Below are 27,745 nucleotides of genomic sequence, written 5' to 3'. Positions count from 1 at the left end.
CACACGAAGCTTAATTAAGTAACGTAATAATTTCTTATTCCATTGCAAGCTGTAACTGAGAATACGAATGTGGTTTCTTTCACTTTGATCATGACTTTTGAGGAAACACTGACATCCAACACAGAAGAGAAGAGAAGGAGAAGGAAGATGAAACAGCAAGAGGGGCATAAGACTCTACCTTCATCTGCCCCACCTGTGGAAAGAACTGTCATTCAAGAATTGGCCTTTCCAGCCACAGCAGAAGATGTTTCCAGCGCGCGGCAATTCCATTGTCTGACAAGACCGATGAAATTTGTACAGAATTTTATGGCCAGCACACTTGTAAATGAAGGGTGCCTCTTCACACGCGTGATGCTGAGTTACCAGCAGATCAGTAAATTAAAATGCTCCAAAAACAAAATAAACCAGGAGACAATTTTTTCAGTTGTTTATAGGTCTCTGTCGATCCTCTCATGTCAGGCAGGTTTGGTTTTCATAGTTTTCTGTCCTAAAATCCTGAGAGGTTGATGTTTCCAGGGTAATTGGGTTTAAGGTCTTAATATATTACTGAAATTCCAATTATGCAATAAATTCTGCACACTGCAATTGAAAGACGTAAAGTTACCTTTGGGCTGCAAAATGAAGAAGTGTCACTTATGAAGTATTGTGACGATGTGATCGAGCCTTCATGGTAGGTTACTTCTTCATCATGGAGTCCCTTTGGGTGCTTATCTTTTAGTGCATTATACTCGTTCAACCAGTGTAGGGAAGTGACCTGGAAACAAAACTTCACTTGAATATCTTACAAAACTACGTACGTACGCAGTACGTGTCAACGTCTATTATAAAAAAAACCTCATCGACTTTCACATTTAAGATCAAACTGAAACTTCATTTACTTTTAAACTAACACGTTACACTCGTGAGACAATAGTCAATTAACTCTTGTTGCCATGTCTACCAGCACTAGTGCCTTATCTCCCTATTTTAATGTACAATTAAACTGAAAACTCAACGGTATATTTAGCCTCTAGGCTCTAACGTTTGCTAACACAATATCGTATTTATTCTTAATTATTACCCTAGTAGTAAGTTAAATATAGTTACTGTTTATGTATCTGTGTATTGAGCGAAAAAAATTGTATTGTATTGTATCCGTCGGTTTGGTACCAGATATCTTGCGACTCCACAAAGTGAACATGATACGACAGTGCAGATTTAAGTGCCTATCACCCCTACCCAATTCCTTTCATTCTCAAAAGTAGACGTAGAAAGTAAGCCAAAACAAGCAAAATAATAAGATTTGAAGTTATTCTCAATTTTTAAAACGCGATCGAAATCACAATTTCCGAAGTTAAAACCGCGCCATTAGGACTGGCACTAGTGAGTTGTGACGGCGACCCGGTATCTAGATAACAAGCACACAACAAAACAGCAGTGACTCGGAGTGAATTCTACGCGTGCTGTTTAGGTTTCTGGTCAATTTTTTTGGCCAAAAGCCGAACACTGACACCGAATCGGAGCTAAGCTACAACTCAGATGATTCAGAATTTAACTACAACCCCGGCTACGTGATTGACGCGACGATCAAACGCGTAAAATAGGAATGGGAGGCCTACACAACTCCTACTCGCATGTTTAGCGCTTCTATCTCAGTCTTTTGATCAATTTAGCTTCTTGTATGTTTACAGCGGGTTGGCATGACGATTTGAAGGATTTGTATGATAATCATAGAACAAAACCATGTGCTAAACTGTAGCATGTTTTGTATATTGATCTCAAAGGACATTTCTGGGTTTAGAGTTCTGCGTTTAGCGCCTGTTTATTTCACCTCTTGTTATTTCTGTTTAGCGGCTGTCGTTCTTCGCCATATCATTTTACTAGTAATTAGGTCTAGTTTGGCTCGTTTCAGTTCGCGGTCCGGTGACAGGACAGCTTCTAGTTAAGATTGAACCGTGTGATAATCTTTGTTTCGCTAGCCGATTAACAGAACGTATTTAATACACCATTATCAAAGTCATTTCGAAACCTACAAATAAAATACAGATAGAAAGCTAAATAATACAGTAAGCGTATAACTAACACAAGTTCGTAAATCAAAGATAATTACCCGGTTCTCTGTCTCTCTGCGTAAACGGCGCTAGCGAAATACAAAACTAAACTGTAGGAAAACTAAATCGACTGGTGAAATTAACAACTAAAGCAGAATATAAATTAGCTGAAGCAAGCACGTGCACGTGTGCATTTTCGCGCGTGATTGCGCGAAACAATCTTTAACCTCCGAAAGCGACCGCTATTGTTGTTATCTTTGTTGGGATTTGAACTGTGTAATTACAGCAGTTTATCTTTCAGTTTTTGAATCGCGGGGCCCGGCCATTTGTTTTTGTGTCTCTAATCATTGCTATTTGTGTTTTGATTCTTTTTCTGGCATTGTAGATTTCTTCAAGAGCTGTGCGATGCGCGAAATTTAGGGCTTAAGTCTGTTTAGTTACGGTTTCGTTTTTTCACCGCCTTTCTTCGCTCCACTCTGAGGTTTGTTAGTGGCCATGGGGGAGCTTGCTATTTTCTAAATATTTGAAATCTTTCGGTTTTTTAAAACCGAAAGCCTCTTCTTTAAAAAGAAGAGGCTTGTCTTTTGTCAATGAAACCACCACATCAAAAATTTTACTTCGCGGCAATTTTTACTTCGCGGACCTCTGAGGAAACAGCATAATTTTGCGTGGCGTAAATATAAGCTTGTTTAGTTGATATTTTTATCATTTTTAAATTGTTTATCAGCTGAAATTGGCCTGATAGCAAGAGACTAGTAAAACCGCACAACGTTTGGAAAGCCGTTGCGTGTGTTATTTTTCCAAATATCTCGATTTCAAGGTAAGAAAAGCCGACCTTTTGAGCAGTATTTCGAACATGTCAATCGACCGACATGTTTGAAACGACCATGGAACAAAACAACCGTAATTCGTTCGATTCACTCTTAACCTCGTTCTTCACAGACAAATTCAAGACTGAAGCTTTTTTAAAAAGAACGACCCGTTCTTCTTGGAAATCCTACTCCCAAATTTATACACGTGGAATTGAGAAAGAGAACTAGCTCTATCATGTCACTGTGGCCCTTCATCCGCTCGCCAACAGACAGCAGTCTCAGAAGTAAAAGACTCCATTCGCTTCTTCGCATTCTTGTGAGTCTAGACCAATTATAAATTAAAATAAGTTTACTATTTCAGTAGGTTTTTTTTGGCTCCACCTATAAGCTTAAAAAAATGGAAACATTTCTTACCGCTCGTTCGCGGCGATGTTTGGCACGGTTTCTTTGGCACTAGTTTAAATCAGCACACCTGGACTTGTGGTCTCCGCTTTAGCATGGACAGCTGGCGTCACATATACCGTTATCATCTCGTTTCAGTCTTGAGAGGATTGGCTTGTTACTCACTTCATCAATAAATCAGAATCGACGCATGAAGTCGTCGTTCGTGAAGTGCTTGGAGCATATTGACGATTTTCCACGTTAGTCCGCTTTTGTTTCATGAAATCGATCTATTTCTTTCTGCATTTCCTTGCTTCATCATTATCGAACAGTATAGCCTGCAGAACTATACTGACTTCTACATGTCTGAGAAGGCACCACATTCACCTACTAACCTTCCTGGCACATTCCAAGTTCAGTACAGAGAATGTAGTGACAAATGAGCAAATGCTCTATCGATCCGTGGCTGAGATACCGGGTCGACGTCACAAGCTTGTTAGTTCCCAGTCTCTCAACTGCTCCTTTTTGTATTCAATATGGCGGAAAACGGCCTATTTTGGGGGATTTTGTCGTCTAATTAAAAAAAAAAAAAAAAACGAAACATGGAATATGATTTATTTCTTCGCAAGGCGTCTAAGACATTCATAAATTTTCGAAATTCTTTAAAACTGTGTAAGGGTGATAGGCACTTTAAGATTTAATATTTTACGGAAACTGTTACAAAGAGATCCTCCAGTCCAATTGATGCTTTATACCGTATAAAAGAATCAGATAAACGACGTCTTACTTGGTCACCAGCACAGGCCACAACTGTGATTTGAACCCTAGTATGACCACTGATTGAAATGCCAGTATGTGCCACCTGATTAAATCCACAGACACCTTCTCTCCAGACTGACACCGTCTTCCATCTCGAAAATTCCAGGAATGCTTCCTAAAAAAGAAAAGAAAAAATCCTTTTCACAAGAGACAAGCTAAGACTGCAAACAGGTCACGTCAGTGATACTCAAAAAACTGTACTGCCTATGTTGAAATTTACATACTGGTTTTCATTTTCGCGCCATTAAAAAAAAGATGAAATGTAATCCAATCAAGGATTGAAGCCAAGAAGTTAAAATGTTGTAGAAGATAAATAAATACTGAGTGCCATACCAAGTCTCGAAAGTCCTAGGTCTGGGCAGTGTCCCATACTTGACTTACTTGTCAAAACGTTTCACACAAATCTGTTGCACTAAGGACTGTTGGTCTATTTTTATCAGTCGGGTCGATTTTCGAACACTCACTCGCTTTCTTATTAAATCATATCAAGCCTAATCGGTCCGATAAAATTACGTGCAAATCAACTCAGGCTTAGTCGGCCCAATAAATCGTTACACGTACCTCAGAACCTTACACAAAGAAAATACACTCTCCAAATACTTTAGACTGTCTGGGCGTTATTTTATACACAACGGTAAAGGAACAGCGAACTGTCTCAATTTCCGAAACCGGGATTCCAAAGTGGGAAGCCATAAGCTGTTAGAATGTGGGTTTTTTATTGCTCAAAATAGCTATACATATGTAGCAAATTTATTTAAAATTACGATCTTTGTTTAAAGAGAGAATAAATATTTTTCTCCTACCCCCCTCCCCCTCCCTCCCTGATTTGCTAACCTAGCCCCACTCTCTCTCAAACGTCTTCTAACCGCGCAACGATTGGCTTTGAATTCGGCGCGCGCTCTGAGATCAGAACTAAGTCATTAGACCTAGCGTTTCGTTTGGCTTCCTGAAGCAAAGTTTTCCTAAGGACATCATTAAGTCTAGTGAGGGAACAGGTCTTTCGAGTGCAGTTCTTGCCTCGTCTAATATGCTTGCTACCAGTAGTCCTCTTTTAAGCTAAACGGGTAATTTTCAGTTACTCGGGCTTGGACTATTAAAGGCTTGTATATTGTGGGCTTTGCTTGAGGAGGTGACAGTCTTTGGCTTTAAAAAGTAGGTCTTAGGGATGAGTTCTATTCGGGCAACGTGAAATTTTCGCGAATTGTTGAGCCAGCCAAAGACTTAGTATATTTTTGTGGTGGAAAAGGGCGCTAACCCTTCCCTTTTCAAATGTTGATTTCAACATCCGGGACTTAAGCTGATATGGTAAACACTTGCAAGAATAGGCAAGGATTTTCTCTTCAAGAAGCATGAGTTTGAAAAGCTATTCTATTATTTTTCGCCGTTATAACTGTAGCGTTGTTAGGCTAGTCATCGATTAGTCGAGAAGTGCGATTTTGGTCGGATTTCCGGACTCAATGTCATAAATTATTTCCAGATGTTCGTTCGGCGTGATTCTCATTACGTCTTGAACTATAATTAACACGGAAAATCAATTTAAAACGCTGTCTTGCCCCGATTAAGTAGGGCTGTCCCTAAGTTGCTCCAATTTTCTCAAAAAGTTGCTCCAATTTTCCAAAAAAGTTGCTCAAAAGTTGCTCCAAAATTCTAAAAGTTGCTCAAAAGTTGCCCCAAAATCCAAAAGTTTCTCAAAAGTTGCTTTCTATTTTGGGGTGTAAGAGATTGATTTACAACTCAAATAACGATTTAATTAATAAATTTCGCTTTACATAAATATCAATACATAATTATATTACACTGACTCATCAATATTGTAAGACTGAGTCTCTCTCAACCGCTGACCACTTTCGTCTGCTACCACAGGCAGCCCAGGGGACCGGTATTTTCACTGTGTTTTACGCAGAAATGGCCGAATCATACATAAAAGTTTAAATTAGAACTTTAATGGGTGGTTTTTAGACAAATTTTAGTTACAAATTGCCTTAAAAGGGCGAGAAAGTTATTCAAAAAGGAAAAAAATGCTCGAAATCCGAAAAGTTGCTCGAAGGACTAAAAGTTGCTCCAAATCCGAAAAGTTGCTCAAAAGTTGCCGAGCAACTTCGGGACAGCCCTACGATTAAGCCGATTCTTTTGTGGAAGGCTAGTCTTGAGCGCTTAAAGACCGGGTTTTGGTTGAGATTTAAGATGCGTTGGCGCCGTTAATAATTACCAAGTGTCACACTTGTTTAGTCGGATCACAGGTCATGTCTCATTTCACTCAGGTGTCAATGTCACGTCTAATTCCAAAGAAAAGCCCCTCTTTTCTCTTTCATGGTATTTCCTGACCTTTCTTTCTTGTGATGAACCGTAACAGGAGTATTGTTAATGACTAGCATATTCCTTCAGCTTAGAAAGTCTCAAAATGTGCTCAATTTCTGTAGCCACCTTTTTGAAAATTAGCTCAGATAGCTCAATGGTAGAAGTCAAATGAGTCCAATGAGCTTGATCAAATGAAAATATGGTGCATATGTTATAGCCCTGCTTGTCTAAATCACATTTCTTTTTTGTCAAGCGATGTAACTGATGTTACCAGAGGGCCTTGAAGCCCAAACTTAGCCTGTCATTTCAGGATATGTTGTATCTAAGAGACCTGTTAGCCTTTGTTCTATGGCACTCATTAAGGACATGATTTCTAGCCCAAAAATACAACTCTTGAAATCACCGTTTCTTGTTCATTTCATTGCTACGGATCATTCTGGGTACAGTTTTCATTGGACCACAACCTGGGTCAGCCAATTAGGGTATACAGTGTTTCTTAAGTATAAAAACTTCTGATGACATTGTACACCCCTGACCCAGAGGAACTCACTCTGGTTCCACATGCATCTGAGATAAGCTTAATGAGCCACAATTCAAAGGATATTGCACTTGACCTTTTGCAAAAATCACAAAAACCATGTCTTACAATTTGAGAAAAGTACTTTTCGGGACTGGATTTTAGTGCGTCGTCTTAATTCATAACATCTTTCCATGGATCCTTCGACGGACGGTTGAAGTTAATACCTAAACAATTTTTCCGTCCAGAGCAAGTAATTCGTAAATCTATATCTTTGAAGCAAAACAGTGAATTGATCTTGATTTTGCGACGTCACCACTAGCAACCAGAATTGGCGAATTTTTTCACATCCGGTTACGTCTGGCTCGTAAAGTAATCTTCTGAGCCGAAAGATCTGGAATCCACTTTTTGCTTGGGAAACAGTCAGGCTTCTCTCGTGAACTTGTGAATATTTACATTAATACTTCACCTAATACTTTAATTGTTCAAAATGCTAAAAGTGGAGTGTCGTGTTTTACACACGAAAGAGCTCTGTTACGGCTGCCATCTTGATACCACGTCACAAAACGCAGAAAATTCTAAATGTTCTATTATCAAACTAAAGGTAGGACGCTTTCGAGCTGAAAACTTGTAAAATGTGTAACATGAAAATACCTCACTATGGGTCTCTACGACATCTTCAACGCCCATGTGAAAACATCTCACTCCAAACCTGATGACTGGCTTCTCCGAGAAAATCGACTGTAAAAGATCTTCCTGTAAAGTTGTCTTCGGACAGTTCCCCTCTGTGTGAAGATATGCCTGTACAAGCTGGCACACATACGTGAACCCCGCAGAAAAACTAAGTGCAATTGTACCATTGGTCGTTCGGTCATTGAGAACACAGTTCCTTGATCCACAGTGACAGTAAATTAACACTGATATGTTCAACCAAAGGATCGCAAAATTTATAAATGTCAACATGTGCATGATCTGTTCAACCCATTTCCCTCCATTCAAGTACTTGATCATTTCAGGGCTACATTTGCTCCCCGTTTTCAGCCATTCGATATCGCAGCAAAATACGATTTTCAAAACAAACATCCAGGAGACAGCAGTCCACAGGACACCAACAGTGAAGATGAACACAAAAAGTGCACGAGAGCCTACAATGTGTTTGTCTTCTGCATTGTCCATGGTAGACGTGGTATGACTTACGTTCATCGTGTTTGTTATAGTTTATATCGATTGTGCTTTGTGCTGCTGGCCTTGCCTAGTTCCTAGGCCTCTCTCTGTTTTTTTATCTCGGTCAATCCGTTTTATCGTTTTACGATCGTCGATCTAACGATATTCCCGATTTAACGATCAACATTCTGTGTCCCGGCAACACTTATTTATAAATCGGGAGTTCATTTAAAACGATATCCCGATTTAACAATATGATTTTGCTGTCCCCTTGCCATCGTAAAAACGAGGTTCCACTGTAACAAGATGCCTATACTGGCATTTAGGCGTGATGCTGTGTCTGATTTATTTCCATTGGCCGCTTCGCAGATTTTTAAAGCTATTGAAATATTGCGTGGTACTCGAGATCATACCGGAAATTTCTTTCTGAAAACTGAACGTCATGACAAGGGCAGGACCAGTATCAATTTCGGAGTAACTAGGGAATACCCCGCCACTCCAAAAGTGACCCTGGATTGAGTGGATACGTGGCTACGCAGATACATAATGGTCAATACCCGCCTGAATACCATAGGGGCTACGTGGCTACACAGCTACGTGGCTACGCGGCTACGTGGCTACGCGGCTACGCAGCTACGTGGCTTCTCACACAAAGAATGAGGCATAGTCATACAGTCGTACTTCTACGTGGCTACGTGGTATCTGCGTAGCCACGTAGCCACTCTTTTCAGGTTTACTTTTGGAGAGGCGGGGTATTCACTAGTTAAGCCTCAATTTCTAAACAGCAGTCACTGGGAAGAGTTTCTACGCTCTTGCCAGTTATGGGAGAAGATGCCTTTGAATGGGGAGAGGCCGAAGATGAAACCAAAACAGAACACGTGCTAGCAAAGTTTGACGCATACTGCGAACTGCGAACCGCGAACCGGCACAGGTGATCTACGAACGCTACCGATTTAACAATCGCAAGCAAGAGCCTGACGAGAATAACGCAGCGTATGTTACAGAGTTAAGAACAATCGCTAAAAACTGCCAACACGAGGACATTTGACGACAAGCAAAGGTCTTAACATACCAAAGTAATAAATGGGCCGATGTCTCTATTTGAGACCCACTTTCTGTTGCCTTGTCGAGTAACCTTCCCAAAAAAAATTGTCGATGATTGTAGATCAGCATTACACTAAAACATAAATTGAATCTTTCCATTTGAAGGTGACTATCAATGTCAATACTTTTTGTTCTGTAACCACGTACTGTACTTTTAATAAGGTAATTGAAAGTTGTAAACACGTACACTCTAATTTATGGAAATAGGCGTGGACTTGAAGTACCGCCTTTCTTCTTGGAAAGTTGTTGTTTTGCAACAACAACGCTGGACACTGCTTGAAACTTCATCCTGGCATATAATAAACTCATGATTATCAATGTGTAATTTTTATCGATACAAGTGTTCATTGTAATTTTTATATTTATCCCGTTGCTTTATTTTGATGGGACATTTCGAAGAACATAACGAAAACCTTGAAAGAACGGTGCATTTTCCTCAATAAATAAAGGGAAGGTAATTATTACAAATAGCCCTTTTCACGGTTAATGTTTCTCATTTGCATTACAATGTTATCCAACGTGGATGCGAGGCAATTTCGGGCTAAAAATACAAAATAGCCCGAAATTGCCTCACATACATGCTAGATTTCATTGTAATTCAAATGAGCAGAGTAAACCACGAAAAGGGCTATTCCAACACTAACCAATTATAGGAAGGCTTACGTTAGCCTACATTAGTAGTTGACAACTGTTTGACAGTAGGTTGTCAATCATGCTCCAACCAACATTAAAGCAACGCGAGAAGTTCTTCACTAGAGAATGTTGTAGCTAAGTTGAAGAGTGAACTCGTAAAATACAAGTGACCATTGAACGACAGTTGTGTGTCCACTGAATTCCATTCGCTGGCTTAGTTGAGCTGATTTCCACTAGTGGTAAGACCAAAAAAACAGATTTAACAAACAGAATGGATCTCAAGTATGCTGGTAGTAATAAAGCCGAACAAAATTCGAATTTGTTCGGACCCAAGGAATCTGAACAAAGCTATTAAGCGAGAGCACTACCAGATGCCTACTATGGAAGAGGTCGCTACTTGACTTAAAGGGGCAGTATCATGGGAGATCGATGGGAGATATCATGATTTTTGGGCAAAATTCACTAACTTTGAACTTTGAACACTGACTTAATTTCTCATTCGCTAATTTAAAGAAATATTAATAGTGATTCTAAGACGAAAGGTTGAACCAAAATATAGTACAACCCGCGATTTTTAGTGCGTTAATTACAACAGCGAAATTTGAAAACGTCTGCCAGACGTTTTCAAATTTGAACCCCTCTCTATCCTGGTCATCTGCCGGCGAAAATATCCGTGGATAGTTTCTTTGCATTCTGATAGCCTTTTAATGGCATTTTGTCATTATATCTTGGCTGCTATCAACCGAAAAGCGTCTTTCCGATTTTCAATGTGTTACTAAAAATAGCGTGATACTGTCCCTTTAACAAAGCTAGGATTTTCCCTGTGGTTGACGCAAAAGACGGATTCTGGCAGAAGAAACTAGACCGCGAGTCAAGCTACGGAACGACGATCAACACTCCCTTTGGACGCTACCGTTGGCTTAGCATGCCCTTCTGTATCTGAGTTCCGCTCCAGAAGTATGGCAAAGAACCATGCACGAATTTGGGAACCTAGTTTAATAGCCTTAGCTCCCACGAGTCTCCTGTAGCTCAGTGGTAGAGCATCCGAACTAGTAATTTATTGAAAGGTCGTAGGCACTGACTGAAAAGTCCATCTATTATTTATTCACCAGGATTAAAAAATAACATCACTATTTTTCAACATTAGAAACGTATTTTATGAACATTTACTACTTAGAATATCAATAATAATGATATATTAAATATTTATGAGCTACAGACAGCAACCAAAGTTAAATGTTCTTTTGTTGGCATGTTTTTGTTTCTTGTCAAGGGCTGGGAAACTCTTGGTGTTCAATTGCTTTCATTACAGATACAATAGTGTCAGAATAAACCAAAAGGGAAAAGCTAGATAATAAATGGATGGAAAACTTTTATTTATCCACGGTGATTTTATCAAAAACTTTACAAAAAGTACTTGTTCAACCTAAAAGCCGTGCTTTAATATCCATTTACATTAATATTGCTTATATTATAAAAAAGAAGCCAAGGAAACTAAGAGTAGATCAAACACTAAATTTAACTGAACTAAAGAAAATAAAATTATCATTTATCTTTCTCGGTAGATAGTTTATGCGACCTGAACTTAGCCTTAACTTGTTTTAAGAAAGTCTCCTCTTTCAAACTGGAAGAAAGGGTATTCCAAACCTTAACGCCCAAAGAAGCAAAGCTATTTTTGCAATATCAAATACTTTCTTCTTGTTTGTGGCAGTTCAAGATTTACAGTATTCTGGAGGACCAAAGACTATAATTGTGCATACTTGATAAAAGATAAAAGAAAAAGACTACAACTACAGGCTGAATTACAATGATTAAGTTATAAAATATTACCTAGAATAAAGTAACTTACCAAATCTTATTTGAATATGACACATCTAATACATACAATCAAGGACAAAAGGTCTTGGGACAAATGTTACAAATTTCTCCAGTTAATTGCTCATTTAGAGTGACTGACCAATGAAACCATGTTTTTAGCTTAAAACTTATGTTACTAACCACACCTCACCCCCGTGACAATGTTGAAACCCACAAGTCACTTTTCTTACCCGGGATCAACAATGTAAGGAGGGTGGGGGTTGGGGAACTCAGTCAGTTAAATCCACAACTGAAAGCATTTTCAACATTGTGCTGAGGGGGATGAGGGTCGGGGAACGGACACTTCTCGTTTGCGTGTGACGTGTTTCTTTCGCGTGTGTAGGAAAACATCGTAAATGCAAATATATCCCAACCCTTTTGTCCTTGATTGTTGTTAACAACTAAGACGTGAATAGAATACGAGTACAATACTGTTGCGTTTATCAGTTCAAGTCTGAATGATAACGCCATAGTCAGTGGAGGAGACTGGTTATGAAAGTCGGCAAAAATCAGAAGCAAAAACAACGGTGCTGCAATTTAGGTTGAAAGCTCCCTGACAGTGCACAACCTTTTGTTTTTTGGTCGCACATTCAGACTGAATAAATTAAGGGTATGTTTCTATTGGTCAGTTTTTTTCAACTTAATTGAGTGCTATTGACCGTTGTCACCTTTGTGCACCTTCAAGGGAAAAAAAAGCCAACAAAAAACTAAAACAAAAGAAGAATGTGGGGCTTCATAACCATTGCTCTTTATTAACTATGATAACGCGTACGCAAGATACTGAGACATTATTCACTTTTCTATTTCCTTAATTCAGACTGTACACACCTCGATGAAAAAAAGGAAAGAAGCACTGAAATGGGCCAATGTTTTTAAAGTAAATTCGAACATAATCGTGAGCCATAATCGGGGATGGAGACCGTACGCAAGAGGACGTGGGGAGGGGGGAGGGTCCACCGAAACTCGAATGTCCAGTTCGGTGATTGTAAACTTTCCTTCGCTTCGAGCTAGAGTGTATTCGACACTATTAAAATTATATAATTGTTGACAGAACAACTTGTACATTTTATAACCATGTATATGCATGTTTAAGTTCTTCTCTCTGATTACAAAGCATTGGGAACAACTTCACGAAATTCTCCTGGCTAGAAAACTCTAAAAGTTACAGTACAAATAAAGGAATAATTTTTGCTGCAACACAAGGGGTCAACTCTTTAAGTAAAAATGGTATCGTTATGTACGATGGCCCAGTGGGGTCACAGTCCAGTTTTAATTTTTCACAGTTCAGTTTTATTTTTTGACAGTTCAGTTTTAATTTTTCACAGTTCAGTTTTATTTTTTGACAGTTCAGTTTTAATTTTTCACAGTTCAGTTTTATTTTTTGACAGTTCAGTTTTATTTTTTTGACAGTTCAGTTTTATTTTTTTCACAGTTCAGTTTTATTTTTTTTGACAGTTCAGTTTTATTTTTTTCACAGTTCAGTTTTATTTTTTTTGACAGTTCAGTTTTATTTTTTTCACAGTTCAGTTTTATTTTTTTTGACAGTTCAGTTTTATTTTTTGAGTAGTCACCAGATCTCTCTCGATTGTGTTGCACGTGTCGTTTGGTTGGCGGCCATTTTGTACGATGGACGCGATCATAAGACAAACTGTGCGGGAGGAATTGAGGCGCTCCAATTCTAGTGAATCAGAAACAGTGTCTTCTGCTAGCCAGCATAATAGTGGTCAAAGTGACGAAGGATCGGTCTCACCGGGATCGACGCCGAATACATTTTCATCGGGAACGGTCACCCGGCTATCTGGTCTTCTGGACCGAATTCGGCATGGCAGTAGTGGTAAAAGCAATTCAACCAAGAAGCGGAAAATTGAGAAGCAGCATAGGATACAGGTACGATGGATGCATTATGACCAAATTAAGAAAAAGTTTGTTGCTGTTCGACAGAAGAATGGCGGTGGGAATCGCTTTATAACATATACTGATGCAGACCCACTGAAGATGGAAGAGCTTGTGGACAGGGCGTGTGCGCTGTTTTTCCCGGGTGGAAAGAACAATTTTGCTGGTCATATAGACGAAATGAACAAATGGATCTGTGACACAACGGGAGTGGCAATTTTTGATTTTCCTGGCAAAGGAACTGTGGAAGACTACCTGAAGAGTAATGGATTGTATCCTTCCTCCACTTATTTTTACCTACGCACCCAACCACGACATCTTATGGGTGATGAATTTGAGGACAGCAATTACGCTGAGGCGACGAACACAGACAACACGTCATCCACACAAGTAAGTTCTGTCACAGTATCAGTAACGGCATGTACTACTAAATCTGATGACAGGGATGTGTGCAATGTATGTAGCTGTTCTTTTGAGAAAGGACAAAACTGTTTTCGTTGTGAGCAGGACCTCGAGTACCAGCAAAGTCTCATGGCCGATTCAGTTGACACTGAATCACCTGAAGAGTTTCAGCCCGAAAACGTCCATGCAAATGATCAGTTGACTTCCTTTACTACTCCAGTGTCTGTGCATGAAATAAGAGAGCTTCGTTTGGCCCATTTTCAACAAGACACCTGTCATCCACCTGTGCAAATACCAGCTAGAAGTCAAGATAATCACGATCAAAGGCTTGTTCCTCCAAGACCAAGTGAGGACGAAGTGTCCCCTAGCACTGTGGGCGGATCTTGTGGAGTGCTTGAAGAGGGAGGTTATGTCCAGTTACCTACAGTTGGTATGCCAAGAGAATCAGCAGAATGCATGGGTTCAGAAAATAGTGAAATTGCAGGGCAGGTGCTTTCACTAACAGTTCACCGTTCATGTATTTGTAAAGATATGATTGAGCATTTTAAAGATGAGAAAAAGTTGCAATCTGAGTTAGTGTTTACGATTATCAATGAGAGGGGGCAAAAAGAAGAGGGTGTGGGTATCGGAGTTTCAAGGGAAGTTTTCTCTTTGTTCTGGAAGGAGTTTGCAAATAGCATGACAATAGGGGAAAGGGAACGAGTACCCTTTGTGAGGCATGATCATTTCATTAAGGAGTGGGGAGCTATTGGGAGAATCTTAATGAAGGGGTTTAGATCAGTTGCCTACTTCCCTTTATTCTTATCAAAGGCTTTCATGTGCTACTGCCTGTTTGATGCAGAAGTTCCTGAAGGCATTGTTCTTGAGTCTTTCATGAAATATTTGTCTCCTGTTGAAGAAGAGCTGGTTTCAAATTTTCTTGGAAAAGCTGACTTTGCAGATGAAAATGATGAGTTGTTTGATTTCCTAGAGAGATTTAATTGTAGGTCACAGGTCAGTCCAGAGAATTTCAAGAAAGTGCCCTTGTAGAGATTGCCAATCAAGAACTGATACAGAAGCCTCATGTCATGGTTGCCACCTGGCAGCCTATTGTTCAAGAGCTTAAACAGTATCCACAGTTTCTGACCATTGCAGGTATTCAAGGCTTTTATGATAGAATTAATCCAACAAACAAGAAAGTTCTCAATTCACTTGAAGCACAGCCAAACACTGAAGCAGAACGAGATGCGAGGATTGGACAATGCAAAACTAATCCAGTTCTTAAGGTTCACAACAGCTTCTGATGTCTTAATTACCAACAAGATTGAAGTATCCTTTACCAGACTGGAAGGTGCTAGTTCCAGACCTATAGCTCACACGTGTGGGCCGCTCCTGGAACTGCCTTCCACCTATTCCAATTTTGTCGAATTGAGACAGGAGTTCAATAATATTTTGGAAAAAAGTAACTGGGAAATGGACATTATGTGAGTTAACTCTTCAAGCCCCATTGTCATCATGGAAATTCACACTCCCAACTACATGTAGTATTAAACATTTCTTATAGTTTTACTTTAAGGATGGGAAATGCCTCAATGAATTTCATACTATCAAATTGTTTAGAACCTTGATTTTCTTCCTTGATTTGTACCTGGTTGTGTTAATTTTGGTTATAGTAGAAATTATTGGCCTGTTAGTAACCAATTGATCTGATATTGTTGTGTTGTTTCCTCTGCACCTTCACCCAAGGAAGGTTGCATGGCCATGTGATCATGATGAATAAGGGCATTTATTTATCTGCTCGTGTTGTCTTAGCTCAATTGCCTACTTTTGCTTTCGCTCTTTGTTTGTTTGTTTGCATGTTTTGTTAAAAGATTGGGAGGGAAGCGAAGCTAACCATGAAAAGAATTGACCGACTAAAGAATTTGTTTCCCAAGTCAATCCTTTCATTATGTCAACTTCCTTTCAGTCCATACTCCGAAAAAACAAACAAACAAGCAAACAAGACAGAACAAACATTGTTGTGAAGCACTGTTATTTTATCTGCATGTGACAGGTTTTCAATCATGAGAAAGATAGCACTGTTTGCAATCATATGATTTTTACTCTCATATGTTCTTTCGGGCTCTCTTACTGTAAACATTAACATAAGAACAATGCCTCACATGTTGGGTTTGTTTATTCATCAATTAGGTAACTAAGAAGTATGTTATACATGTCCAGTTCACATTTGATTAACTGACCCAATTCATTTGCCTTGTTGTCCCTTTCCAGTTTATGTGACTATTACACAATGCTTCAGTTAAAAATGATTTGTTGCCTTGAAAAGGCTTAAGCAAAGCAAAGCTTTAATTTTCAGGAGAGTTAGGGAGGGAGAACGTGAGGACAGATGGCTTGGTGCCAGTTATTTTAAATTGTTGGAAATTTAGTTGTCAGTATGCACTTGGGCAGAATATTCCAAGATGTGTATGTTATTATTAAAGGATACTGAGATTGTCCAGTGTTTGCCTGTTGTGTTATTTTCATATCATAAGCATTCTGTTTTTACAGAAAGAAGTACAACAATAATATAACTCTTGGCAAAAGGACAGGCCGTGAAAATGACCTTGACATGGACTGGGATAAATGCACAGGAGAGATATTAGATACTTAAAAGTACCTCTTCACTGTACGTCTATGTCAAAAACATTTTCACGGCCTGCCCGATGGGTCAGTTGAACCAAGGAAATCTGGAAACCCTGCACTGTATTAGAAAAGCTCATTTTTTATGTTAACTTGTCAATCTCTTGAATTAGTCGCAGATAGAGATCAAGTCCTTCATTAACATCTTGTGGTAAGCTCAGTCCAAGAACATTCATAACTGTTAAAGCAAACTCCTCAAACTCTTCACTAAAATCTGCGGAACACATGGTTGAGTTATCATTAAACTCTTCTACTTCATGGAGATCAATGTCTACTTTGAAGTCCTCTGTGTTGTAGAGGTGGGGCAGGAAATACATGCAGTCGGGTTTTCCTCTAGGACCACTGCTGTTACCAAATTTGCTTGATGCTATTTGATGTTGATTCCACATTTCAGCAACTTGATAAAGCTCTTGTCTGAATATGTTCATGAAGCAAAATCGAATACAATCCTGGTGAGCAGGGTCAGAGCCATTAAATAGGCCCAGGTCTGACAAATCTTTGAAAAAATTTATCCACCAACCAGGGCCGTCTTTTACAAGTTGGGACCAATAGGCTTCAATTCTTTGGTTTGTTGTTGATCTGCCAATGACAAAACATCTCTCACCAGCATTATCATCGTTGTGTGAAGACCTAAGGTAAGTATGTATTGCCTCGATGACACTGTTTTCAGTTCCATCATCCGATCTGATCTTTCTTGGTACTCCACCTGACTGCTTTACAGCGTCCAGAAAGTATTTTGCAATCACTTCTGGGTTTTTGTTTGTGGAGCCCACCTCCAGCCAAATAAGCCTTCTTGAAAAGCCATCGATACATCCGTGCACGCTGAAGCCATATGGCTTTAATTTATCGTGGCCATCGATATGCCAAATGAAATTCGGTCCTTTCGAGTGGTAAGCCCTTCGACGCAACCTCTTTTTTCGTCTGCCATCCACGCCATTAGGATCGAGTTCTCTGAGACACCTCATGACCGTTGCTCTTTTAACAATAACCCCCTTCTTTCTTAGCCTGGACCACATCTTACGGTATCCCACAAAACAACCACTTTTCCCTAGTTCCTTCTCGATGGCATTCTTCAGGTCGTCATCAGATATGGTGGATCTTCTCGACAGGGCTAAGGATCGAAGACGTCTTTTCAGGGTTGATAAACTGATAGAAATGCCGTGGAGTTTCAAGAATTCAAGTATTTCCAGATTGCTGTAGCCTTGTTTGAAGTACTGTGATATAAGTTCCAGCTCATTTCCATCAGAATTATTACTGTCCCTCATGCATGGCGTATATGTTGGTAATGGCATTTTAATTTGCAGCTCAGACGTTTAGAGATTTGTTCTTTGAAATCAAAATGGCGGAAATTAAAATTCCCGCCTTTTCAGCGTACAACGAAGGAGATGGTAAAGACTTGTTTCCATACCTCAAACTGCCCTTGGACATTTCCTCATGAAGTAGGCTCAGGTTAGAATAAATAGCAAAAAATTGCCGAAAATTTGGAAGCGAGTCCTTGGTGGAGTAGTGGATTAGGTCACTGCCAAGTATCCTGACAGCCCGGGTTCGAATCCCGTTCTATTTCTATAACTTCTTTTTCTACTCAAAAAATGAAACTGAACTGTGAAAAAAAAATAAAACTGAACTGTCAAGAAAAATAAAACTGAACTGTGACAGAAAAAATAAAACTGAACTGTCAAAAAAATAAAACTGAACTGTCAAAAAATAAAACTGAACTGTCAAAAATTAAAACTGAACTGTCAAAAAAATAAAACTGAACTGTCAAAAAATAAAACTGAACTGTCAAAAATTAAAACTGAACTGTCAAAAAAATAAAACTGAACTGTCAAAAATTAAAACTGGACTGTGACCCCACTGGGCCATCGTAGTTATGGTCTCCATTCCTGATAATGCTATAGTAAGATTAAAAAATTAACTTCAATAAATGCTCAATAAAAATTTAAACGGAGGGTAGACTTTACAGAGCATGCTAACAGTTTTGATAAACACGCAGACTCTGGCATGACAACTTGCAATATAATGTGTGATTTTTCTGCACACCTTCAGGGATTTCCTCAGTGATATTAGCTAATTAGCGTTGTTGTTGCTTACGTTCGCCATATTTGAAGGCCTCAGGGTATAACCGACCTGTTTTTTAGATCGCTTTGCGTTGTTTTGGCTCAGATTTGGCACATGTTTTGCATGTTACCCTTAACGTTGCCACGAGATCTTCAGTCACTTTTTTTGCGATACCTACGATTATAGGAAAGATTTCCCTTTTTCGCAAAATGAAGTGCAAAGCAGCGGATAAAGATCGATGGACGCTTAGTAAATGAATAAATCTATATTACCTCACTATTAACGGTTTAGATTAGAATATGAAAAACTACGATGATCGTAAATCAACATCAAGCCGGAGATGTTTTAAAAATGACAAGAGAGAGAAAGCTTATGAAGGTTTCTTAATGGAGCAGCGTGCACGAGCTGGCTCAAAAATGCAATCGAACAACTAAGCTGAACCTCTGACAATCCGTATACATGCTGTACTTTAACTAGTACGAGCTGAAATTCCAAAAGACAGCTCTCGTGATAATCGCTGTAGTAAAATTACTCAGTACTGATCAGCTGTACAAGTGTGAACCAGTACTACATCTATTTCAATTAACGTTGTCGGATCAACGTATAAAGCTGTAAGACACTGAGACCTCAAGATATTCCATTCCGTGGATTTTTTTTATGAATAAGTTCATCATAATCAGCTATGCCTCGTCCGTCCAGTGAAGATATATGATGGCGAGCCATTTGGATGAAAGAAATGTTAGGTTATCAAGTGGATGAGGTGGCAGCCTCTTTGAAGACCCGACAACATCAATTGAAATAGCTGTATGAGAGTTTGATGGAGAACTTTGATCCTAAATTAACATCAAGGAGATGTTTAAAAGTGACTCGTTAAGAAAAAAGCAAACAATTTACAACTTACCAAAATTCAGATCTTCACACACGAAAAAACTCAAAATATGCGTCAGCAAAGTTCAACTAAACTTCTAATGGTCTAATAGTCTTGTTTTTGTTTTCCAGAGAATCTGTATAGCTATGTTGAGGTTTTGAAGCCCCGTTTCACGTCCTTAATTTGTTTACCTAGCTGTGTGAAGTCTTAAAGTTAAGAGTGAACCTAAAGTGTTATTTTCGTTTATTTGAAATGTGATTTATTCAGTTGTTAATTGTTGACTAAAAATTAAAACGGACGTCCTTTCTACAATATCACAAGATGTTACATTTTAAAACTTTAGTCTCGAGTTTATCACTGATCACCCTATTAGGCGGTCCATCTTAGTTTATCTCTCCTAATTTACGGTATTTGAATGAATTTACGTCTAACATTGATACTTCATCGCAGGGGGCTGCTTCCATGTTTTCTGCACTGGAGTATTCTTGGTATGCGTGTGAATTTGCGTCTAATGCTAACACGTCGTTACAGGGGGCTGCCTCTACGTTTTCCGCACTGGAGTACACGTGCTTCTCAATCACATAGTGCTCTTCTGGCAGCACAAAGAATAGGATGAGCCTGTAAACGGTTCCCAGGCCCAGGACACCACTCACGATATAGCCAAGTTGCACAATCTGTGATGGTTAAAAGGAATAAAGGCTGGTTTTCACAAGGACATAAGCAGAAGCAGAAGCAGAAGCAGAAGCAGGCAAGTAAGAACACTTGCGGCATAAGCACAAGAAGAACGAACGTTTTCGTTCTTTTTGTGCTTATGCTTATACTTATGTCATGTAGACTAGCTGCAATAGACAAGTTTGTATACCTTGGAGGCACTCTGTCACGCTCCGCCAATATTCACGAGGAAGTGGCCTACGTACAGAATCGCAAGAGCAAGCACTGCCTTTGGCAGACTAAAGGACAATATCAGGAAGCGCAGAGGACTGAACCTTGTCTATAGAGCAGTAGTTCTACCATCCCTGCTCTATGCATGCGAGATTTGGACAGTCTACAGCCGGCGTGCTAAGCAGCTCAACGCCTTCCATATGAGATGTCTCAGGACCTTGCTCCATGTGACGTGGCGTGACAGAGTTCCGGACACCAAAGTGCTCCAGCGCGCCAAAATGGAGAGCATTCACGCCATCCTTTATATGCACTCTAAGCTCCGGTGAACTGGCCATGTCCACCGCATGGACGACTTTCGCCTTCTTAAAAAAATACTCTACGGCGAGCTGTCCACTGGCAAGCACTCACTTGGAAGACCGAAGCTTTGTATCGCTTAAGCAATCCGGCATTCCTTATACCACCTTGAAAGAGTCCGCCGAGGACCGTCCTACCTGGCGTTCCCTTGTAAAATCTGGCGTGGCCACCTTTGAGGAGAGACGCATCAGGGACAAAGAGAAGAAACGGCAGAGAAGGAAAGACACTGGGAACTTCTCCTTCCAGCCTGGCTCAGCGCCGCACATCTCCTGTCCCCACTGCAACCGACTTTTCCGAGCGAAGATCGGCCTGATCAGCCATCTCCGCACACAACCCATACCCCCCGTGATATGAAATCTTGGCTATCTTCGCTCGCGAAGGACAAGCATTAATTAATTAATGTCATGTCATGTCGCCGTTTTCACCAGTGAGAATAGGGACAACATAAACACAAGCACAAGGCAGTCAACCGTTTCGTCTGCCATCTTGCTTAACATTGAGGGGAGCTGGTATCGAGAATTCCGTCAAGAAATGGTTTTCTGCGCGTGCGTCTGTCCTTATGCGTATGTAGCTAGTGTTCTCACTCGTGCTTATCTTTATGCTTATGCTTATGTCCTAGTGGCAACCAGCCTTAAGCAATTAACGAACTAAGCACAAGCTGCCAGCACAAATTTAAAATGATGAACAGTGTCAGAGCAACGGCCTCCACAGACGAGGCAAATTGTTTGTTGAATACTATTTTCAATAAACTTAATTTAATCGACAACTAAAACTGTTCGGAAATGCGTTTCCACACATGAAAAGTCTAGTTGTCGATAAGTAGTATGTTTTAAGGGAGCCTGGAAACTTGTTTGTAATGCGCATGTGTACATCATGTATAAAATATAAATAGACTTTAGTAATCGATGACATACTCCAGACGGGAGAAAGTGAATTGTTGATAACTAAACTGCCGTAATTGTTATTGACGACTAAAGTAGTTTTCCTTTTGTTTAGAAAAACTACTTTGTTGCTGACGACTTTATATTTCACCATTTGTAGTCGATAACTTGATTCCAAAAACGGAAATTAACCAGGAGACAATTTCAGTTTGTTAATAATTAAGGATTCAGTCGATTTTCTGATGTCAGACAGGTTTGGTTTACATAGCTTCCTGTCCTAAAATCTGAGACGGGTTGATACTTCCAGCGTAACTGGGTTTAACGTCTTCCTATGACTAAAATCCCAATTATGCATTAATTCTGTGCATTTAAAGACGTAAAGTTACCTTTGAGCTGAAAAATGAAGAAGTGTCACTTATGAAGTAACGTGACGAGGTGCTCCTGACTTCATTGAAAGATACAGATTCATCATGGAGTCCCCTTGGATGTTTATCTTTCAGTGCATTATACTCATCCAACGACTGTAGACGGATCACCTGGTAACAAAAAAATTAGTATAGTAAAGAAAAGGTTTTGGGGAACTTCGGGTGTTGAAAAAACAGCAAGGTTTTGCAGTCGAGTTATCTTCATGGAGAATAAATATAATTATCTCTTTTCGACCTCCTGTGAGACAAGACACATATGAGCCAGGAGATGGAACAAATTTCCCATTGTTGGCCCATGATTGGGCCACTTAATCTCCTGGATTTTTAAATTAGGATCAGATCAAAGGTTCCCAGAATCCACAGAATTTCAAGATTTTATTAATACATGTTATGGTTCCTCCCCTCTCCAATATATATGCGTTATTGACCAATCTGTTACAGAAAGTCAGATCTCTAGAGGCTCGAATCTCTGCTTTGAGGGGTCATTGATCAAGTCATAACTATGCATAGTCAATTTGGTACCAGATGTCTTGCGACTCCACATGGTGCACAGAAATGACGGTGCAAAATAAAGTTTTCATATAGCGAAGGTAAGGAATAGGTCCTTCAGCCTGAGTCCAGTTGATGCTTTGCACCGGATTAGAGAGACAAACATTCTTACCGGGTCACCAATACAGGCCAGAACTGTGATTACAACCCTAGTATGACCAGTGATTGAAATGCCAGATTCGCCTGTGTGTGCCACTTGATAAAATCCACAAAGGTCCTCTTTCCAGACTGAGACCGTTTTCCACCTTGGAAAATCCAGGAATGCTTCCTAAAAAGCGAAAAATTAGTTTGTACAAGAAAAAAGCAAATTCAGGAAACAGGTCTTCAAAAGTTGACCTCTCTCGCAGTTACCAATAATTATTATGCGGGATGCCCTCGGAGGCAGCCCGTGTCGAAATTTGTTTACAGAAAGGAAATTAACTCTTTTGAAGCGATAAATAGAAAGGATAAGTTCTGAGAAGTACTCAGCAGTTTAAATGATGGAAAATGGAGAGCTGGCGGCGAAGAAATTTGGTGTTGACTGGCAAGATTGTGTTTTGCAATGTGGGGGGGAAAGGTCAAGCACCTGCGCTGCAGACTTTGTGGCGAACTGATACCTAAACGTTACTGGAAATCCACTTCATAAAAAAATTAAGGTCTGATTGTCAATTTCTACTAAAATTTCCTGCGTTCATTTACAAAATCGTGTTGTCTGTTTGCCTTTTTGTCTTCAACAATAATGTTTTTTGTCTTCTGGCATGAGTCAGATATGTAATCTGCCCTGGGTCATAAAGTTTTCCGAAAGTAATTTCCCGGTTGGATCTTGAATAATGCAACGCAATAAATTGGAAATATAAATAGCCCCGAGTCAGATATCAGTATCTGCCCCTGTCATGACATTTTCCGAAAGAAATTTCCGGTATGAATTCGAGTGCCGTAACGCAATATTTCAATTGCGAAGGGAGAATGGCTTTAAAAATCTGTGAAGCGTACAAAAGAGATAAATCAGGCACAGTAGCACGCGTAAATGCCAGTATAGACATATTGTAGTGTACTATAAAAAGTCCCTCAGGAGAACACTCAATGGCACTGATGATAAGCATCTCGTTTGGGGCTCATCTCTTCTATGAATTCAATAATTTCATTTTCAGGTGCAAGAGTTCTGAAGAATATTTCAGGACCTTATAGCCTATAATTAGAAGCCTTTAATTTCAGTACAAGTATGAAGAACAAAACAAAGCCAATGAGAAAGTAAGCCAGCCGAACCTAAGGCACAAATTAACATCTTTGTGAGGGCCTTTTTATATGATCCCGGTCGACCGGGCTGGCTCGTTTTCCGAGATCTCGCCTCGCCACTCTTTTCTTTACAAAAATTTTGATGTGTTCATATGTGAAGGCGGGCTGGCCCGGTTACTGAGATCTCGGTTTTTGCGACGGAAATCTCGGTAACCGAGATGGAAATTTTTCCCATATGAACACTCCAGCCCGGATACCGGGATTGTCCAGGACGAAACATTTTCAACTGCGCATGGCTTGTAAGGCCGCTGACAAGTCGGAACGCTGTTCCACGGGTATTCTTGGGGCCTTTTGGACATTTTTGATCTCGGTAACCGGGATTAAATTTCTCAAATGAACAGAAGACAAAATTCGTCCCGCCTACCTGACCAGCCCGGTTACCGGGCTCATATGAAGAGGCCCTAATATAATCAACTGAGCTCTCCCAAATATACAAACGTATGCCGGCGGACTACTAACGTAATATTTCTTGTGTGAAATGTTCAATCTATTCAAGCTAAGTAAGTAATTGTTACAAGTTTTTTTTTAAGTCCTTGTCAAGCTCACCGAATTTTAAGTGAAGTTCAAACCTTTTTATTGTCACTTTGAATGTCCTAGAAATTTGACTGAAATAAAAATATTTGTTGCACAACAGTTCAACCTCAAGTAGCACCAGTGACACCACTCAAAATGATGAAGCATTTTAGTGGCAGTGAAGTCATGCTAGTCACTATGACACTATATATGCGCAAATGTACTGCGCCATAAAAAAATAAAATCGGATCCTTTCAATGAATGAAGTCAAGAAGTTAAAATGTTATAGAAGATAAATGAATAAACTGTCATTTAGCATCCCATATTTGAATTATTTGTCAAAATGTATACCACACAAATAATATGAGAGCTCAGTACATGTATACAGTATATGTGGAGATGCCATCAATTGGCCGTTGTACCTAACATGGCAGCCGGAAATTAATGAGAGCATAAGAAGCACTCGACAGTTAAAACAATGGAACTTGGAGAGTTCAAGGCGAAGAAATCATGCTTCTGTTTGACAATTGTAGAACCATATGCAGAATACGTGGGGGAAAGGTCATCGATGTTAAGTTATAAAATAGCCAGGGTCAAGCAAGCACTGTAATTGGTCAAACTGCTGTTCTGTATAACTCCACAATGCACGAAGCATATGTATGGTGCGTGCATTATAATTGTACATATGCACGGAACACTCGTCAGATTTTTTGCCTGTGAAAATCTGAGAAATTCAGCGACAGACCGCCATTATGGCCGAGCAATTTCCCTCCTTTGACTACGGTTTCGAGTTTCTTTATGATCAGTTGTAAGCACTAACGTAGAAGGCGGTTTGACAAGGCTGCCACTGCATAAAAGAAACGCTCTTGTCGAGGTGACCGAAACACAGAAAAACCACATTTCGGGCCAGAGAAACCCGAACAGTCTGCAACATTACAATTCCAGGCCATCGTCAACTCAGCTCAGAAAGTGTAGTGATGTTCTTTCATCTGCCCTAACAGGATCCATTCAGACAACACAGATGTAGCAGATCTCTTCCAAGCAGTTCCAGTCCGTTTTCTTCTCTACAACCAAGAGAAATGTCATCCGCAGTTGTAGAATCACACCGATCAACATCCTCCAACACCGCGGTGATTCACAGTGAAATGCTGGGTAGCATGTTGAATGCGTGCACTATAAATTCGGTTCAAATTAACTTGAATCTCCCTCAATCCACAAATAAGTGAAGTGTTTGAACTTTTGAAGAGAATCCTAAGCTTGTTGTTTAGCTTTTTCGAGAACTTTTCGCTTCAAATGATTCTCGTCACATGAGAACGATACAAACGTTTTTCAGTGGTTTTCTGTCAAATTTTGAACCATAAAAAATGATCGCGTCTGACACGTAAGGAGAGAGTTGATGTTGATTCAATAAAACTCGCACCTGTCTGAGGAGTTGCGATTGTTTATATTTTATAAAAGAAATAGAAAACTTCTTCCTCGTGCATTGTTGAGTTATATAAGCACTTGGGAAATTTTGAGAACACTCGAGAAGTGCAGAGGCACGAGCCTTAGGCTCGTGCCTCTCTGCACTTCTTGAGTGTTCTTTAAAAAAAAAAACGAGAGGAGTGCAAAGAGGCTCGTACCTCTCTGCACTTCTCGAGTATTCTTAAAAATTTCCGCGCGCCTATATAACTCAACAATGCACTCCGTGCATTTTTATTTCTTTAATCTTACACTTTTATTTACATAACCAGAATACAAAACGTGAGCCGGGCCACGTTATTGTAATACAGTTTCCGGTACAACGATAAGACGTGTTACACAAGGGAAACAACATAACGCTATCTTTGTGACTCAATATTCTGTTAGCTAAGATAGTTTTATTAATCTGCAAAGCATACAATAAGAATCAATGAGGCCACAGCATCACGCGTGAATGGCAGTATAGGCATCTTGTACTTAAACTGTTCAGTATGCTAAAAATCAGTTCACCCGAGGAGTGTAATTATTTACACACGAAAAAGCTCTGTCACGGCTGCTATCAACTCATGCCACGTCACAAAAACTCGAAAATTCTAAGCTTTCTATTTTCAAAAGGCTACCGTAGGTAGTGCTCGGACGCTATGGAGCTGAAAACTTTTAAATATGTACTTTTAGGTAATCTTAACCCTGCTGCATGGTGGCAAAAATTCTGAGGAACTCACGGATTTGGTAAAAACCTAGAATATACAGGGAATTAAAGTGGTCATAGTTGTTGGAACATAAAATTACCTCAGTATGGGTTTCCACTGTATCACCTTTTCCGATTGTGTGATAACATGTGGCTGTCCATTTGATGACAGGCTTTTGCCAGTAGATCAACTGTAAGAGGTGATCATGTAGAGTTGTGATCAGAACATCGTTGCTTTCTTTGTACTTCCGTCGATGGAAAACGATGTTATCAAAAAGCTGGACCACATACGTCGTTGCCGCACATAAAATAAGCATACCTGCAGCATTGGTCATACTAGTTTCGTCCTCATAATAGAGGACACAGTTTCTTGATCCAGTGTAACAGTAGATTATCACTGATATGTTCAACCAAAGGATCACAAAATTAATGAACGCCCAGACACGCCAGAACGTTTTAGCGCTTTTCTTTAGATGCCTGTACTTGTCTGGACTGATTTTCATCCTTTTGTAAATGTAGCACTTCATTATCATAAAAGTAAGCCAGGAGAAAACACCCAACCACAGCATACTAACAGTGTTGATAAACACACAAAGTGCGTGAGAGCCTGCAATGTGTAAATCTTCCTGATTCTCCTTGGTAATATTGACATGACTTATGTTCATCGTTTTCATTGTTATATTCCCAGTCTCCAAGTTTGTATCTGTTATTTGAGTTCCTGTGTGCTGCTGGTCGACTGCGCCACACGGTTACCTGAGCGCACAGTCTCTTATTTTCTCCGGAGGGATAGTAATTAAAGCGAGCAAAATTTGCTCTCACCCTGCCGAAATTTGAGTCTTAAATATTTGCCTATACTGGCATTTCACGTGATGCCGTGGCCTCTTGATTCTTATTGTATGCTTCGCAGATTGATAAAACTACCCTTGCTAATGGAGTACTTTGAGTCACAGAGAAAGCGTTATGTTGTTTCCCTTGTGTGACGCGTCTTATCGTTGTACCGGAAATTCTATTACAATAACGTGGCCTGGCTCACGTTCTCTACAGTGGAACCTCGCTTTAACGAAGTCGCTGGGGACTGGCCAAATTTGTTTGTTAAATCGAGGATTCGTTATATGAAAACCTCGATATAACGAACTTGAGGGGAAACGACCAAAATGTTCGTTATATCGAGGCCATCGTTAAAGGGCAACTGCCACCTAGAAAGATCTTTTTTAATTAATCTT

General features: G+C 39.7%; 2 protein-coding genes and 1 pseudogene across 4 annotated transcripts in view; 1 reads left to right on the top strand and 2 right to left on the bottom strand.

Moving 5' to 3' along the window:
• The window catches only part of LOC146473385 (uncharacterized), an 11,972-nt gene extending 3,413 nt beyond the window's left edge, over positions 1-8,559 (bottom strand). Inside the window, exons 1-4 of one of the 3 annotated variants that reach the window (XM_085118627.1) lie at positions 7,715-7,733; positions 7,512-7,569; positions 4,011-4,157; positions 605-754 (exon numbers count right to left, since the gene is read on the bottom strand). In XM_085118627.1, the coding sequence (XP_084974753.1) occupies positions 605-754; positions 4,011-4,157; positions 7,512-7,547 (333 nt within the window). In that variant the 5' untranslated portion in view covers positions 7,548-7,569; positions 7,715-7,733. Of the gene's footprint in view, positions 1-604; positions 755-4,010; positions 4,158-7,511 lie in introns of all 3 variants that reach the window. The other 2 variants (XM_085118625.1, XM_085118626.1) reach the window with 2 other exon arrangements.
• A 4,340-nt stretch (positions 8,560-12,899) lies between these two features.
• LOC146473384 (uncharacterized) lies at positions 12,900-16,386 on the top strand (annotated as a pseudogene).
• Positions 16,387-18,849: 2,463 nt separating this feature from the next.
• LOC146473383 (uncharacterized) lies at positions 18,850-27,528 on the bottom strand. Its single transcript, XM_085118623.1, has 4 exons — positions 26,624-27,528; positions 22,698-22,853; positions 21,998-22,147; positions 18,850-20,168 (listed from the first exon to the last, which is right to left on the bottom strand). The coding sequence occupies exons 1-4, from the start codon at positions 27,194-27,196 to the stop codon at positions 19,878-19,880; spliced, it is 1,170 nt and encodes a 389-aa protein (XP_084974749.1). The 5' UTR covers positions 27,197-27,528; the 3' UTR covers positions 18,850-19,877.
• Positions 27,529-27,745: the final 217 nt, after the last annotated feature.

This window comes from Pavona decussata, unplaced genomic scaffold (assembly GCF_977016875.1).
Source record: "Pavona decussata unplaced genomic scaffold, jaPavDecu1.1 SCAFFOLD_94, whole genome shotgun sequence".
NCBI classification, from domain to species: domain Eukaryota; kingdom Metazoa; phylum Cnidaria; class Anthozoa; order Scleractinia; family Agariciidae; genus Pavona; species Pavona decussata.
This window is presented reverse-complemented; position numbering and strand designations above follow the sequence as displayed.